This window comes from Nematolebias whitei, chromosome 8 (assembly GCF_014905685.2).
Source record: "Nematolebias whitei isolate Nwh7 chromosome 8, NemWhi1, whole genome shotgun sequence".
Classification (NCBI taxonomy): domain Eukaryota; kingdom Metazoa; phylum Chordata; class Actinopteri; order Cyprinodontiformes; family Rivulidae; genus Nematolebias; species Nematolebias whitei.
Window position 1 is genome coordinate 7,831,244 of NC_056505.1, and position 17,030 is coordinate 7,848,273.

Below are 17,030 nucleotides of genomic sequence, written 5' to 3' on the forward strand. Positions count from 1 at the left end.
GTGTGTGTGCTAATGTTTGTTTTAGCCACATTCATTTCTTTTTGCATAATGTGTGTCTGTAGAAGTTATGCATACTCCTAAAGGTGCCATTGATCGGGCATATTGCTAACTTGGCAAGGAATGATTTTCGGACCTCAAAGGGACAAACAATAATTTGAATTATCTGACATAGCTATAGTCCTTAGATACCATCTCTCTGTCTCCTCACCTCAGATTTGAGTGGTTCAAAGACCTGGAGCTTAAGTGGTACGGTCTCCCGGCAGTTTCGAGCATGCTGCTGGAGATTGGAGGTCTGGAGTTCCCTGGATGCCCCTTCAGTGGCTGGTACATGGGCACAGAGATTGGCGTGAGGGACTTCTGTGACACCTCACGCTACAACATTCTGGAGGTAGTATTCTGTGCCAAAGAGAATTATTATCGTGCATGTAGAGAAAGAAAAAAAAAAATGCAAGCACAGATTGACTGCAGCCTTGTGACAAGAGGAGCATGTGTTGTGTCACCAAAGGATCCAGTCAGAACGCTGTTCTCAGGCTGACTGTGCATGCTGGAGAGAAAACCGGTTTACAAGTTTTGAAACGAAAGAAATTCTTAGTGTGATAAATCTATACTTAAAATCTCCAAATCCTCTGAGACTGCAGTAAAAATGCATTTGTGATATGGCATAAAATGCTGACAAGACTGGCAGCTATTTTAGCACGTGCCATGTAACAGTGTTCAGACAAGTGAGATGGAGGGTTTCCTGTCCAAATAATTCAGAGCAAACCAGAGTGGCCCAATTATGGAGAGCACTTCAAGGCACACGGGTGCCAGCGTTGACAGATTTGTCTTATGACCGACATTTTAAAAAATCTACTTGCTGTGCAGAAGTAACACACTGGTTTTTGTTTATTCTCTAATATACAACATCAGACAAACTAATTTGAATTAGTTAGAAATTACAAATGTTACGTCTTGTCACAACCATCCTTTTGTCACTCCTCGTCTCTCTCTCTACTCTATTTTGTTTGTAGGATGTTGCTGAAAAAATGGGCTTGGACACCAGGAAGACGTCTTCGCTTTGGAAAGACCAAGCACTCGTGGAGATTAACATTGCTGTTCTGTACAGCTTCCAGGTGGATTCATCATTCAGTAAAATAATTCAATACCAACAGCAAATGTTACTATTTGTAGGTTTATTGACTGCCAACAAGAGTGGCTAGTCATACTGGATTTGCAGCCTTTCGTGATAATTGTAATATTTCCACAAGCAGTCTTCTCAACAACGTGCTTAAGATATATCTGCATAGCATAGAAATAGCTTAATAGAAATATTGATATCTTTATGACTGTGCTACAAAGTCATATTGAGGAAGATTTAGCCCAAAATTGGAACATTTTTCAATATAAAGATGCAACAAAAACATGTTTATGTAAAACTTGCTTTAGTGGAGCACCTTTAGCACCAACCTTTTCTAGATGTTCATAATTTGTCTACTACTTTTTGTTGTAAACAATCACAACTATGGGCTGTACAGTGGTTTAGTGGCTACCACTGTTGCCTCACAGTAAGATGGTCCTGAGTTCAGTCCCCAGTTTGGACCTGGTTTTCTGTGTGGAGTTTGCATGGGTTTGTTCTGGGTACTTCAGTTTCCTCCCACAGCCCATTTGTTTTATACAAGCAGCTCTTTGTTTGTGATTCCTGTTTCAGACCTGCAAGGTGACCATAGTTGACCATCACTCAGCCACAGAGTCCTTCATGAAGCACATGGAAAATGAGTATCGAGTGAGAGGAGGCTGTCCTGGAGACTGGGTGTGGATTGTGCCTCCAATGTCAGGAAGTGTCACGCCGGTTTTTCACCAAGAAATGCTCAACTACCACCTCACTCCGTCCTTTGAGTACCAGGTTAGGGGGATGGGCGCTTCTGATTTGAACGCTTCCGTCTTAAAACGATAACTCTGAGAAATATTCAATGAAATGCCACTTTCTTGTTTGTCCCATTTACAAAAGCCTGATCCTTGGAACACCCATGTGTGGAAAGGAGTCAACGGGACACCAACAAAGAGAAGAGCCATCGGCTTTAAGAAGCTTGCCAAGTACGCTTGCTTTATTAAATTAAGAGTCGTTCAGTCTTCCTTGGATTAAAAAGCCAAGGGTGTAAAGCAACTCCAAATGTTACCGATGATAAATTATGTGTATATGTTAATTTAAACAAGTAATGACTTTCTTGACAAAAGTTAAACCCATGAGAGGTAAGCTAATGTACTCAGCGGTGGAATCCATCCAATCAACCCCTCTGGGAGCAATCAGAGTTCTGTCAATGTTTTATTTTTTTTCCTGTGTATGCATGCACTCGTGTGCTTGTATGATCTGCTATTAATATAAATTCCCCAAGGTTATTACAAGCTAGGTAATCAGAATTGTCATCCATCCGTAGCTGCCTGCAACAACAGCTCAATAACAAATGTTTAGTGATAGTAGCAGGAGACGTAAAGATTGCAAACTCAAATCACTTTGTCTTGAATGATCCAGCTGCTTGGACTGTGTCTCTCTCTTCACTTCCACAGGGCCGTAAAGTTTTCTGCAAAGCTCATGGGCCAAGCCATGGCCAAGAGGGTTAAAGCCACCATCCTGTTTGCTACAGAAACGGGCAAATCACAAGATTATGCCAAAACTCTCTGTGAAATCTTCAAGCACGCTTTTGACGCTAAGGTACGCTTGCCCCTATCTTGCATCATTGTTGCCAAAAGTCAAGCAAGAGCTCATATCCAATGACAATTTAACCAGCATCTCATTGAAAAAAGGACAAACTCAAACTTTCCCTCCTGGCTGATGGCAGCTGAGTTCAGATGATGAAAGGATTGAAGAAAGTGATTTTTTATATTAAGTTTTCTTTCCCACTCGTGCAGTAAAGTGCCACAGGTCAGAAGCAAGATTTTAACCACTGAAGCGTTGAGCAGTGCACTTGTTCAAGAGCATCCTGAGGCACCCCTTGCTTTGCCAATCTGTTAACAGAAAAGCTTTCCCTCTAGGTTGCATCCTAATTTTCCTTTCTCTTTTCGCCTTGCGATCAATCACAAGAAGAAGCTCATGCATGCAAGTGTGCTACCGGGAGTGGGAGTGTAAATGGAGGGCAGAAGTCAATGCCTGGGGCAAATCCTTTTTGTTGTAGGGCTAATCCCCGTTTTCTCTTCACGCCTTTGCTTGTGTGCATCCAAGTGTGACTCGTGGCAGACACGCACCAAACTGAGTGGTACATATCATGGCAGCAGCATGTTATCATCTCGTTAGGGGCGAGGACAGAGTGGTCATTACAACCTCCACTGCCAAGGCTGTGCGTTCAGCCTTAATTTACACGCTCGATGCATCTGTTGTGGGAAGTCTGTGGAAAGGAGAGGAAAAAGAAGCAGGATTATAAATGAGACCTTGACTTAGACTCTTTCTGCATCGTGATCTTTTTTTTTTTTTTTTTTTACCTGCAGGTCATGTCTATGGATGAATATGATGTGGTACACTTAGAGCATGAGACACTTGTTTTAGTGGTGACCAGCACATTTGGCAACGGTGACCCACCTGAAAATGGAGAGGTACACAGATAATATTCATGAAGTCTTGCTGATTTAATACAGCAGAGATTGTTGATCTTCTTTCATGTGTTGACTTAGAAATTTGGAGCTGCCATAATGGAAATGCGCCACCCCACCTCCAACACAGAAGACAGAAAGTGAGCCGTTTGTTCGCTGAGGTTTTAAATCCATCTCATTTACGTGATTTCGATTTATATATTTTTTTTTTTTTGCGTCACACACAGGAGCTACAAGGTCCGTTTCAACAGCGTTTCCTCTCACTCCGACACTCGGAAGTCGTCCAGCGACGAGCCAGAGGCCAGGATCAACTTTGAGAGCACTGGACCTCTGGCTAATGTTAGGTGAACTATGACAAAACATTAAATGATTGTGACAGTAAAATGTTTTAGTGAGCATTTATTCTAAGCAATGCTTTGTAAGAGTACAAAAAAATTGTGACATTAAGATCAAGTGAAAGTTTGGACTTGCTTCACAATAAAATGGTACTTGGAGAAACTCTTCTAAAGGAACTGCTCTAATAACGGTAATGAGAAGGTTTTCTATAAAATTTGGCTTTCTTGAAGCAGAAACAAAACTTTCTTTAGGAAGAATGGGTCTTACTCCGTTTTCTACCGTTATTATGAGCCATTCCTGCAGGTCTTATATATTTCCTTCTGCTTTTCCAAGCTGTCAAAATACTGCTGCTTTTGATGAAACAAGTGTGAAGTTGGATATGTGTCATTTTCTACCGCTGTGCTTTTGATGGAAAAAGGGACAAAACAAATATGTCACCCTCTGGGATGGCTTTTTTTGTTTTGTTAAAAACAAAATCCCAGTGGTAATAAATTTTACATATCTTGGGGGTAAAGAAAAGCTAAATTGATAAAAAATAATTCTGTTTTTTTTTTTTTTTCTGGGGGAGGGGGGAAGAGAGAGAATGATGTTAAATTTGCGGTTGACCATCTGAGCCAAGGCCCTGGCATGGAAATCAGATTCTGGTGGCATTTTCTTTCATTTATCCACCAATCCAAAGTCTACATCCCCCGACTTGTTATCATATTCAGCATTATTTTACTCTAAAATTACGTGTCACCACTTTCATCCAACAATTTCTCTTTCAGTTAGCCTGTTGCCATCCTTCCACTCCACTGACGCACTCCTTCAGGTTTGGAAGTCTGCCTGCTGTGCACCCTTCATTCTCGTGCTCTCCCACTGTACTCTGACACCTCTTATCTGGCCTCAGCACTTATTCTACCATATAACTAATTCTTTTAAACTGCTAGCCGATTTCTTAAACTTTCCTCTGGATCTTTAAAGTTGGTCTTTTAGCTTTTGACCTTTTTACCAAGTGATGGTTAGATGATCTGTGCAATGCTGAGTGTAAAAAATCCAGCACGCACACTGTTTCACTGGTAACAGGCTCCTATACTGGTGCTTTTAAGTAATCTATTTCATGGCAACACCCATGTCCTGTTATACTAATAAAGTTTAAGTTAAGATTTTAGTTAGCACTTAAAAAAATCCTTGTATTTTCTACACATTGCCTGTTTTTTATTAAAATAAATACCCCTAGCTGACTTCATTTCTGTCACGGTTGCAGGAAAAGACGACTCATCTGCAGGCAAGTGAGCAGGCAGGCTGATGGTGGAGACTAAACTCTTTAAACCAACAGAAAAGAACATGAGCAAATCCCAGGAACAACAGAAGACAACGGATTCTGACCAAAAACTGTCTAAATGAATAGAGATGTGGCAATCAGGACCAAGTGTGACAGGAGAGGAGAAAAAGTGGCCAAGACAAAACATCATCACACATTTTGTTTGCAAATCTAGTCTTCACATTCGACTCTACTTCAGCCCTTCGTCTACAAAAAAGCTAATACGTCACGAAGTTTTGGCCATTCTGCAGGAATTTTAACGAAGAGGCAACAAAAACATTTATGATCATCTTTCATCTTGTTGTTCAAGTTTGGGCACATCATTGCTGTGTTGTTTCACTGTGACGCAACACGGGGGGTGATGTGTGCACCCTCAGAAAAATGATTTATTTCATGTTTACATCCATCTAAACACTGATAGGATTTTTATCAATCCTGGATATTAACATTATAAACCCATTACATTTATAAATCCAGGACATTTAAGAATCCAGTTTGCTGTATTTTGTTCCAAACAAGGCCTCAGTGGTCATGGTTTGCACTTGTATGCATTAGATTTTTGTTAACTGTCTGTTTTCTCTATATGACTGTGCCTGTGTTCAGGTTCTCAGTGTTTGGCCTTGGCTCCAGGGCCTACCCACACTTCTGCGCCTTTGCCCACGCTGTGGACACATTATTTGAAGAGCTGGGGGGTGAGCGCATCCTACGCATGGGAGAGGGAGATGAGCTGTGTGGCCAGGAGGAATCATTCAGAACATGGGCCAAGAAAGTTTTTAAGGTTGGTTCATTGGGCTAACCCTTAAGGCTGGTGTTAGAAAAGGATGCATTGAGCAGAAAATTTGTATGTTGGTTACTTGTCAAGGTTATGTCCAAATCGATTTGTTTTTTCTGTTTCTCTTGTGACTGTAACACCATCAAAGAGCCATTTTGCTCCTTTAAAGTCATCCAGTCAAGGCAGAACTTGAAGTTGTTGAGTTGTACATCACCTTGGTGGATGCCGTTGTTTCCGTCTGATTTTTAAAGTGCTAAAATTATTCTTTGAGTACCTCAGTTGTCTGCACTGAACTCAAACAAAGCATTTGAAAAGATGCATTTCCTAATGGGTTCAGTTGTTCCCATTCACCTGTGTTGCTGCACTTCAAGGCTGCCTGCGATGTGTTCTGTGTCGGCGACGATGTGAGCATTGAGAAGGCCAACAACTCCTTGATCAGTAACGACCGCAGCTGGAAGCAAAGCAAGTTCCGCCTGACGTACACAGCTGAGGCCCCGGCCCTCACAGAAGGTAAGTAAACCTGTGATAACTCCGAAACGAGCTGCTGCTGGTGGCAGTATGCGCCGAGTATCACAGCAGAAAATAACTGTAATTACCTGTGATTCAGTCATTATATCACCAGGAAGAGTGGTCTGCAACTTGGCTGAGGAAAGGATACTGCAGCTTTGAGGCATTGTGCAAAATATCAGCTTACATTTGTGTTGGGAGATAAGAATTGGGACATACACCATAAAACACATCTATAGATTTGCAACTGTAGTCCTTTGTCTTCTAAAGCTATTTAAAATTACTCTTAACATTTTCCCACATTATACAGATTTACAGGTGTTTAAGCAATGCTAGTAGATAACTATAATTTTTCAACATAAAACCATTTTCTGACAGGCAACCACCCAGGCAGCCCTTAAAATGGACTAAAGGTTTTGAACCTGCAGTTGTGCAAGTATTGAAAGTTTGTATTTTGGTGTAACAGAGCCCTTAATTAAAATATAAAGGAAGTTGTATGTGGTGAAGTTCTCCGTTTGGTCCATTATGTTCAGAACAGCTGTTCAGGTTGAACATTTGATAATATACCATTAATTACAATAGAGGAGCCTCATAATTGAAAACTCTGCCTATTTTACTTTTAGAAACTCTAGGAACCACACGTAAACTAGTTCTGACAGTGAAGTGCTCTGTTAGGAAAATGTGGAACAATAGGATCTTTAATAAAAAGATAATATTAAAGGTTTGGAGCAAATTTAAAAATTCTGGATTAGACAGTGAACCAAATGGAGAGAAGCTAAAAATGGATAAATATGTCTTTATTTTCCATCAGAACTCTGGTTGGGACATTTTGGATCATCTGACAAAATTTTAATACTTTTATTTTGGAAACCCAATGTCAATGTCAATTTATTTCTATAGCACATAAAACAACAAAAGCTGACCAAAGGGCTTTACAGTTAAGTCAGATAAAAAAAAGTAAAAAATAATACATATTGAGCCACTCAGAAAACATATGAAAGTTAATACAAACACAACAACAATAAAAAAATCAGCTCTAACTTGTTCTCCGACTCTGGATGGATCAGATCAAGGAAAAAAGAAAAAACATTTAATTAAGGATCACAATAGTTCAACTTAGGTGTGATAAATGCATGGGCTTGTTTTTCTCCGTCATTTTAGGACAAGATGTTTCTAATTTTAATTATAATTTTTGGAAATGGAAAAAAAATAACAAAAGGTAACATTTTCGATGTGGAAGTTAAAAAAATATCTTGATCAAAAAGAAGAAGTCTGAATGGGCTGACGGACGAAACATCTCAGCAACAAAAGAAACCATCCAGATGACCTGACTGAACACTGTTAGATTTATACCTGGATTAATGAGCATGAACTTTGGTGCTTGATCAAAAACACCAGCGTTCTTAGAGCTTGAGACCAGCAACATTCAGGGAGAAGCGTGTGAGCCTCATTCAATTACAATAAAAGATATGGCAACAATGTACGTGGATGGATGCTCATTCCACCACGAGACAATCTGCAAAGCAGGTGTTGGAGGAGTACTCCTCCAGGACCAAGAACAGGTCACATTTGCATTCAATTACAATAAATAATGTTCTCTACACAGTAACCTTAAGTGTTCAACTTGGAATCAAACCAAAGTCATTTTTTGTGAATGAAACAAAACAAACAAAAAAAGCAGAATGTATTCAGATGCTCTCTTGCTGTGTGTTAGAATATCATGGAAAAGTTGTTTAACTTCCATAATTCCATTCAAAAAGTCGATCTTTAATAGATGATAGATTTAGGGCCCAAAATTTAATTGATTTCAAGTGTTTATTTGTTTATTTTTACATAATTTGGGCTTCCAGTTCATGAAATTCACGAAAACAGGATTTAAAAAAATTAGAATACTGTGGAGAAATCAGCCCAAATTTTTCAGGACATGAATGTTTAAACTGAGTGTGACACACTGATCAGCTACTAAACTCAAAGCACCTGCACAGGTTTCCCCAGGTGTCATTAAATTGATTCAGTTTGGCTCAGTTCGGTTCAGGGAAGACAGCAGACATAACTGGCCAGAAGACCATCATTGATATCCTCCATAGGATGGGTAAGCCACAAAGGCTCATAGCTAAGGAGGCTGGCTGTTCACAGAGTGCTGTGTCCAAGCACATCAATGGAAAGTCTAGTGGAAGGGCAAAATGTGGCAGGAGAAGATGCACCAGCAAAAGAGATGACCGTGGGCTTCAGTGGATCATCAAACACAGAAGATTCCAGAATCTGACAGAGATCCAGAAAGAGTGGAATGAGGCGGGAGTCACAGCTTCAAAAACCACCACATTCAGACACATCCAGGAGATGGACTACAACTGTTGGGTTCCTCAGTCCTCTTTTCCGATGAAAGTAAAGTGTGCCTTTTCATTCGGAAATCAAGGTTCAAGGGTTTGGAGGAAGAAGGGTGAGGAACAGAGCCCATACTGGTTGAGGTCCAGTGTGAAATATCCACAGTCATGATTTGGGGTGCAATGTCCAGCGCAGGTGTTGGTAAACTCTGCTTTCTTAAATCCAAGGTCACCACAACAGTCTACCAGAATGTTTTACAGGACTTCATGATTCTTTCTGCTGAGGATCTGTATGGAGATGCAGATTTCATCTTCCAGCAGGACCTGGTCCCTGCCCATGCCGCCAGAAGCACCAAAACCTGGTTTGATGCCCATGCCACAGTGCTTGACTGGCCAGCCAACTCTCTGGACCTAAACCCCACTGAGAATCTATGGAGTGTTCTCAAGAGGAACATGAGGGACGCCAGCCCCAACAACAAAGAAGAGCTGACCACAAGCATCAAGGAAATCTGAGCTTCCATAACTCCCAGTCAATGCCACAGGATGATTGTCTCAATGTCACATCACATTGAGGCAGTGATTAAGGCAAAGGGATTCACAACCAAGTATTGAAGACTGACTTATCGTTTTGAAAGTACCATATTTTGATTGATTTGTTGTGATCCTAATTTCTCTTTTTTTTCCTGCAAAAACTGAGAAGTAGTGTGGACTGATGTCTTCACAGTATTCTAATTTTTTGAACTCCTGTTTTCGTGGGTTTCATAAGCTGGAAGCCCAAAGTATGTAAAAATAAACAAATACTTGAAATTGTTTAAATTGTGGGCCCTGAATCTATCATCAATTAAATATTAACATTTTAAATGCAGTTATGGAAGTTAAACAACTTTCCCATGATATTCTAATTGTTTGGAAAGGGTCTGTATATCTGTGTTATGCATAAAGCAAGTGCCAGGACCCAACCTATAAAGTTTATGTGCAATAAAAAAAAAAAAAAAAGCAAGAAACAGGAAAAAGACAGTTTACTTAAAAAGGATTTGTTTTTAATTTGTAATATGGACACCTTTTGTGTGTTTGTTGTTGCTAATAACAAGCTCTGAAAAGGTTACAATTAGTATAATTGTGCTTGTAAAGCGCCCCCACACAAATTACTTATGCTGTATTGTATATCTGTGCAGCAGCACTTTGAAATTGGTTCTGCCCATTGTTGTTTGATAAAATATACAATAGTTACACTCTGTTACACCATCAAAACTATTCCACTCTTCATGCTAATCTACATTTGGGTCTTGTTTTAAAATTGACATTTGGTCTTGATGTTTTTGTCCAACTCACTGAGGAAAAGGTAGATTAGGTTGACATTTTGAATATATAAATTATGTCAATGTTTGTTTTTTTGTAAATTGCTTGTTTTCTGTCTGCCTTATAGCGTTATGCAGCATCCACAAGAAGAAAGTTTATGGAGCAAAGATGATAGAAGCCCAAAACTTACAAAGCCCCAAATCCAAGTATGTCGGCACAGAAATAAAAACTTTTTCACAAAGAAATAGTAACAAATTTTGTTTACATGCACATCCTTCATACGGCTAATTCATTCATTTTGTTTACATTGATGTGACGCGTGGTCTGAAGAAAACAGACTGGAAAACGCGTTTTCTTTTTCCTCGTCTTTTCTCATAAATCTCTGATCTCGTTTTTCAGCCGCTCCACCATATTAGTGCGGCTTCACTCAAACAACCACGACAGCCTGAGCTACAAGCCTGGCGACCATCTGGGCATCTTCCCTGGCAACCACGAGGACCTGGTAACGGCGCTCATAGACAAACTGGAGGATGCTTCACCCGTCAATCAAATCATCAAAGTGGAATTCCTGGAAGAGAGGAGCACTGCCCTGGGTGGGTGATGTTATTAACAATGTCGCGTCACTGTGAATGCAGTAGGCGTGTAGTCGGGAGGGCTGCTGTTCGAAAGCTGGGCACAGCGTCAAAACAAAAATGTCAATAAGATACAGTTTCTCCAGTCTCAGCAGATAACACAAAGTCACACGTAGCCAGAGATTTGTTTTCAATGTAGCTGCTTATTGGCAGATGTGGTGCACTGGATGGTGCAACCATGATGTTCATTGGGACTGTGAAGAACGTGGTTTTATTCATTTTTCTCCCTAACGCTGTGCTTGATCAGAATTTATCCTAACAAGTAAAGCCAATCTTGATAGAGGTTTACTGCCTTCTTCTACAAAAGGCTTTTTCCTGTTTCCAACGGCAACCACCCTGGTGTTAAAAACAACAGGATCATTTTTAGTTTAGCATTTATACAAACTGTAAAGATACTTGAGTGAGGTTTTTATCCCCACATACAAATTATAGCTGAGGCGTTTTCAATATTCTACGTGCAAAGTCCATGAAATATAGCCTTTCAATTGAACTTATCAGTCCTTGAGTAAATGTGTATTGCTTGTCACTTTTCGTGCCTGATTTTTAAGATGAGATCAATTTATCTTGAATTTTGACGTCGTGTTCAGTTGCACATAATATCACAAGATCTCATAGGACGGGTAATGCTTGAAGTTTAGGTTTGGAATGACCGTCAGCTACTATGACACTAAGTTTTTGCTTAACATATAAAATTAGCTTCATTATATGTTTGCTAAGGTTCATCAGTAGAGTCAGCCATCTTTAATTAGATTTGCTTCAAACATTAATCAGGTGTAGGTACATTAAAATATCATTTTCTAAGAGATTCCTTAAAAACTGTCCATTGATTAATGAGATATTTTGCTAACAGCATACACACATGCATGTGCTGTATATTATCAGGCATGTGGTGATGATAAATATTTGATTCAGAAACTACAGATGTTGACCAATACATGACAGACGCTATATTTTATTCTAAACTAATTAATAAAATCATACATGGCAAAGTTTTTTTTTTTTTAGTTTTTTTTTACATTGTCTGGTTAGTGGTTTAAATAGAAGGATAAATGGATCATACACATTCCATGTTGACAAAAAAAAAAAAAAATCCCTAAACTGGAGAAGTTTACATCAGACTCAACAGAAATATGTGAGATGGGCACATTTGTCCACATGTTCAAATGTCCATGGTGTCACAAATCATGGTTACCAATTATGAGATGTCAAAGATTTGTTAAACTGTTTGTTTATTTGGAGGAGGGGTTGTATAGTGCAGAGTATATGTCACAGGATGATAATTGTAATTTGAGCTGACATTACAATGTAATAATCATCACAATGTGTAGTTTTTTTAACCTTAACAATGAAAATTCTTACATCTATGATTAATCAAGTGCATAAAACCCTAAACAAACTTTAATCACTTGGCCATGACTATGACTGAGTTATTAAAATGTCAGATGAGACATGAAATAATGGAAAGCAGACAAACGGAAGAAAAAAAACTTTGTGCAGGACATTGAAGGAATCGTTTAAATTTAGGATTTAAACAAGTTATCTGTTGCATGCACGTTTTTGACTGAAACGTTTTATTACCTGCTTCTTGCTTTTATAGTCTTTGTGAATAAACGACATCAGTTAAATGAATTGTGTAGCAAAAGTCAGTATCTTTCTGTTATTCACACAGAGACTGCACCTCAGTAAAGAATATATATATATATATATATATATATATATATATATATATATATATATATATATATATATATATTTAAATTATACAATGTTAGAGCCTTTTTACCTGAAAAAAAAATGCAACACTTTCTTCTTGCAGCTTATTGTATAAACTGCACTGAGTTGCTGATATTTCAAGTTGCATCTTGCATTTCTGCTTTTAGCTAATATGACAACTGTTGTTGAACATGCAAACTCATATTATATTAAACTAAATTTATTGTGTCTTTTGGAGTCAGCCAACCAGATTTACTTGACAGTATTGTGCAGAACAATATCGCATTTTGTTTTCATGTATTTCAGACCATCTGACATGGCCTTGACTTAGATGTTTTTTTGCCCTAAATATTTCCAAAAAATGTAAATGATCAAAACATGAAACCAATGCTTAAATAAACACTTTTATAGCCAACATAAACCAAAAATAGGCTAAACGAGCAATAACGTGGCTGCAGAAATTTGATCATGTGTTGACGTGTAGCGTAAACTGAGCAGCTTTTCCCTCTTCTTTGTCTACAGGAGTTATCAGTAACTGGACAAATGAGACTCGGATCCCTCCTTGCACCATTTATCAAGCGTTCCAGTACTTCCTGGACATCACCACACCACCGACCCCGGTGCTGCTGCAGCAGTTTGCCGCTCTGGCAACCGACGAGCAACAGAAAAAGAAATTAGAGCTCCTCAGCAAGGTAAAAACATTTAGTTTTTGAGTTGTTTGCTCCTAATTTGACCTGTACTGAGCTGCTGCAGCACTGATCACTTACCTCGTTTGTATAGACATGAAGGGTTTGCTTTCCACCCACACAAGTTATTTCTAAAAATGTGCACTAGACAACCGCAAGTTTTCACTTTTAAGTAAAGCGTTTTGAATGCACGCATTTAGGCTGAATCAGTAAACACATTTATTGTTGTTGCTAAAATATGGGAGACACTTAAGTCTGAAATTAGATTTGATGCACCGTTATAAATGTGTACAGTAGGAGTCAGCTGGCGCCAAATTAAATCCGGAAACCGCACTAACCAAGAGCCATACCCCCATTACTGTGCCTCCCACAATTCCCTCTTAATTTTTGTCAACGTGCAGAAAAGGCTGAATGAGTCCAAACGGTGACTCACACACAGAATCACTGTCACCAAAGCAAAAGGAAAAGACTGAGGGCTTCCGAATTCAGGAAATAAACAATAGTGCAATAAAATCAGCACCACAGATGAATTTGTTGAAAGGCTATAACTAAAAACTGAAAAGACAAAAACACATAAAGATTTGCTTAAACAAATCTGTTATCTTTTGGTGTGTGCAAAGTCCCTGAATTCCATCTGTTTTCTCAAGGCTGAAAAGCCCGGGCCTCTACGTGCTTTTGATGTGCATTTTTTTTTTTTGCTAATTGCATTTGAGGTGCTTCTAACTGTGTTAAGAAACAGAATGAAGACGACACCAGGCCTTTTAACGGCCATTGTGTTGCTCATTAGCGGCCTGAGAACAAAGCGACATTTCATGGGGGGGGGTTTAAGCCTGGTGGCAGCATTCTAAATTCATCTCATCTAAATGTCACTGATGACACACAAAACAGTTGGGCTTTGAATGGCGAACGCTCCGCTTGTGGCCACCTCCGGCTCCTGAGTCGAAACGTTGACAGAGCGAGAGAGAAATAAAAGATACTTTATACTGTTTTTGTTTGTTTCTGTAATTATTAGTTTGGATTTTTTTTTATTTAAAAAATGTTGGCACAGTTGGTAGAGCTGCTGTTTCTCAGCAAGAAGGTTGCCGGATCAAATCCCGGCCTGGGGGCCATTCTGGGTGGAGATTGCATGTTCTATCCGTGCATGTGTGGGTTTTCTCCAGGTACAGTAGTCCTTCGATTATCGTGAGGGTTACATTCCAGACACCCTCAAAAAACCGTGAAGTAGAAACTCTATATTTATTTTAGTATTTACACATATATTAAAGCTTTATAAACCCTTCCCACACTCTTGCAATGTTCTGAACTCTTAAACCTATGTAATTTTAACAACATGCATATATGTACTGTACTATGTGCTGCTGCAAAATTTTATGAAGAACTCCCCAGCCTTGGTCCGGTTCTGGTCGGGTTCTGATCAGCTCTCTGCAGCTGTTGAGCACCAGATACTTCTGAGAGAGCCGGACCTTCGGAGAGCCAGCAGCAAACCACACAATGGTCCTGATCGAGTCCAAGTAATCCAGAGGAATTCAGATGAAAAAGTCTGGGTGATCTCCGGAGAAGTGGACCTCCACGCTCGAGAGACTTCATGGGCCGGCAAGCAGCACTCAGATTGACCGACCGATGAGGCTGGAAATAGTTTTTGTCCAGTTCTGATCTGTTCTCTGCATCTGCTGAGTGCAGAAGTCACTATGAATATGAATAAGTACCGGACTTTTTAGTCAGGCTCGGATCGGATCAAAACTTTTCCTCCATTTCGGCAGAAAGCAGCGGACAGAAGCACTGTTGGCTTCTGGGTAGTGTAGTTCTTTTGGACTGGCATTACAGTACAGGCTTATTGAAAGAAAACTACAAAATGGAGGCACCTGTCCGAAGTATTTTTTCTTTAACTTTTTTATCTGTATCATCCCAATTGCACGAGTAATATTAAAGTTGACAATAATTGAAAAACCGTGAAAGAGTGAGTCCGCGAAAGTCAAACTGCGAAGTAGTGAGGGACTACTGTACTCCAGTTTCCCCCCACAGACCAAAAACATGCATGTTAGGCTGATTGGTAACTCTAAATTGCTCCTAGGTGTGAGTGAGAGAGTGAATGGTTGTTTGTATGTGTCCCTGTGATGGACTTGCGACCTGTCCAGGGTGTCCCCCGCCTCTCCTACAGTGACACTAGTGACCCCCGCAACCCGAAAATGAAGAATCGTGTAAAATTCAATGAATGGACGGATGAAATTAAACAACTTCCAGTGTGAAAAAATTGCAACCCCCGTGTCTTTTTTTACTTGACCTGATCTTTTCATTGTGACACCACAGGGCTTGCAGGAGTATGAGGAGTGGAAGTGGTACAATAACTCCACACTGGTGGAGGTGCTGGAGGAGTTCCCCTCCATCCAGATGCCTTCAACTCTGCTGCTCACCCAGCTGCCCCTGCTGCAGCCTCGCTACTACTCCATCAGCTCCTCCCCTGATCTGTACCCAGGAGAGATCCATCTCACAGTGGCCGTGGTCAATTATTGGGCCAGAGGTGAGGACCCACTATTCAATTTGTAGTTAAATGTGACTTGAAATAAAAAAGTTTAGATTATATTTTTAAGCTTCCTGGAATGGTAATTAACGCCCATTGCCATGAACAGTTGAGTAATTTTGTAACGTGTCTGTTTTTCTGTCAGCAAAAAAATCTTGTGAACTACTGGAAAGATTTTACTGAAATAATTATCGGATGTACATCTACTGTACAACAGATTATTTTTGAAGTCAACCTGTTTCAAGTTGTATTCCTTCATAGCAAGCTACATTTTAAACTTTAGGGTTTCTGTAGGTTTGACATTTTCAATGGGTCAGTGTAACATTACATAAACGATCACAGAAAGGACAATCTAACTTTTGAAAGTGCATCGACTCGAGTTCGGTTTGTATCATACATTAGCTCGAAACAGTCTAATGACTCAGCGTCGGTGAAAAGCCTTCATTGTCTCTAATAAAACTGATGGAAAGTTAACTTGAAAAGCCAGCCTGCTTTCCAGGTCAGCTAGACCACAGCTGTAATTACATTGCAGGTTCTGTTCAAGTCTTTGAGCCCAAACGCAAATAGAAAAAGCCTATTAAATCTATATTTATGTAAAATAAAATGTTCAGGTTTCAACTGTGATGTCAGGTTTAGTGAGGATACAAAGACTCCTGCAGCCCTACTGCTGCAGTTAGCATCTATAAACTCAAGAAGTTGGTGTTTCTGTTATTTTCTCTCATGTACTCTGTGAGCAGATGTCTGATTGTTTACCCGATGACTTGTATCACAGTAATTTCCCTTTTAGCAATGTGCAAGAGAAATGGCTTTAGCCTTGTGGGTGTGTTAGGGCCACCCTTTCCCTGTTCGTTTGTACACTTTAAAAGAGTAGGAGGAAGAACTGTGAGGAAAGAGGTAAAGTGATTGCTTGGTAATCATCCCTTTCAGGTGGAGAGGGACCCATTCACCATGGAGTGTGTTCATCGTGGCTCAACAGGATAGAGAAGGGGGAGATGGTGCCATGCTTTGTTCGAAGGTAATGATCAAAATGAAAAGCTTTCTCGTCAAACCTCAATAAAAAGATCTGAGCGGATCTTTTCTGTGTATTTAAATAAACCTTTACCCTTGGTCTAATCATTTACAGTTTTTAATAGTTTGATTCAGTTTGCTTTATGGGAATTCATTGTGTACACCGTAATTTGTTGTGTAGTTTCTGCAATTTTGTTTACAAACAGAGAGTTAAGAAGATTTTGGTTGGTTTAACTCAGATGGCTCTGAAAAAAACAGTAGCTAACAAACAAACAAACAGCAAACAAGTCTGCATAATATCCAGTACTCTCTGTGTGTATATATATATATATATATATATATATATATATATATATATATATATATATATA

At 39.5% G+C, this 17,030-nt stretch overlaps 1 protein-coding gene across 1 annotated transcript in view; it reads left to right on the plus strand.

The window, feature by feature from the left end:
* The window catches only part of nos1 (nitric oxide synthase 1 (neuronal)), a 43,883-nt gene that overhangs the window by 22,123 nt on the left and 4,730 nt on the right, over positions 1–17,030 (plus strand). Inside the window, exons 9-23 of the mRNA XM_037680214.1 lie at positions 214–388; positions 1,011–1,112; positions 1,688–1,882; positions 1,988–2,073; positions 2,545–2,689; positions 3,460–3,564; positions 3,643–3,701; positions 3,789–3,905; positions 5,804–5,978; positions 6,344–6,482; positions 10,230–10,308; positions 10,502–10,695; positions 12,970–13,139; positions 15,441–15,651; positions 16,579–16,666. Of these exons, the coding sequence (XP_037536142.1) occupies positions 214–388; positions 1,011–1,112; positions 1,688–1,882; positions 1,988–2,073; positions 2,545–2,689; positions 3,460–3,564; positions 3,643–3,701; positions 3,789–3,905; positions 5,804–5,978; positions 6,344–6,482; positions 10,230–10,308; positions 10,502–10,695; positions 12,970–13,139; positions 15,441–15,651; positions 16,579–16,666 (2,040 nt within the window). The remainder of the gene's footprint in view (positions 1–213; positions 389–1,010; positions 1,113–1,687; positions 1,883–1,987; positions 2,074–2,544; positions 2,690–3,459; positions 3,565–3,642; positions 3,702–3,788; positions 3,906–5,803; positions 5,979–6,343; positions 6,483–10,229; positions 10,309–10,501; positions 10,696–12,969; positions 13,140–15,440; positions 15,652–16,578; positions 16,667–17,030) is intronic.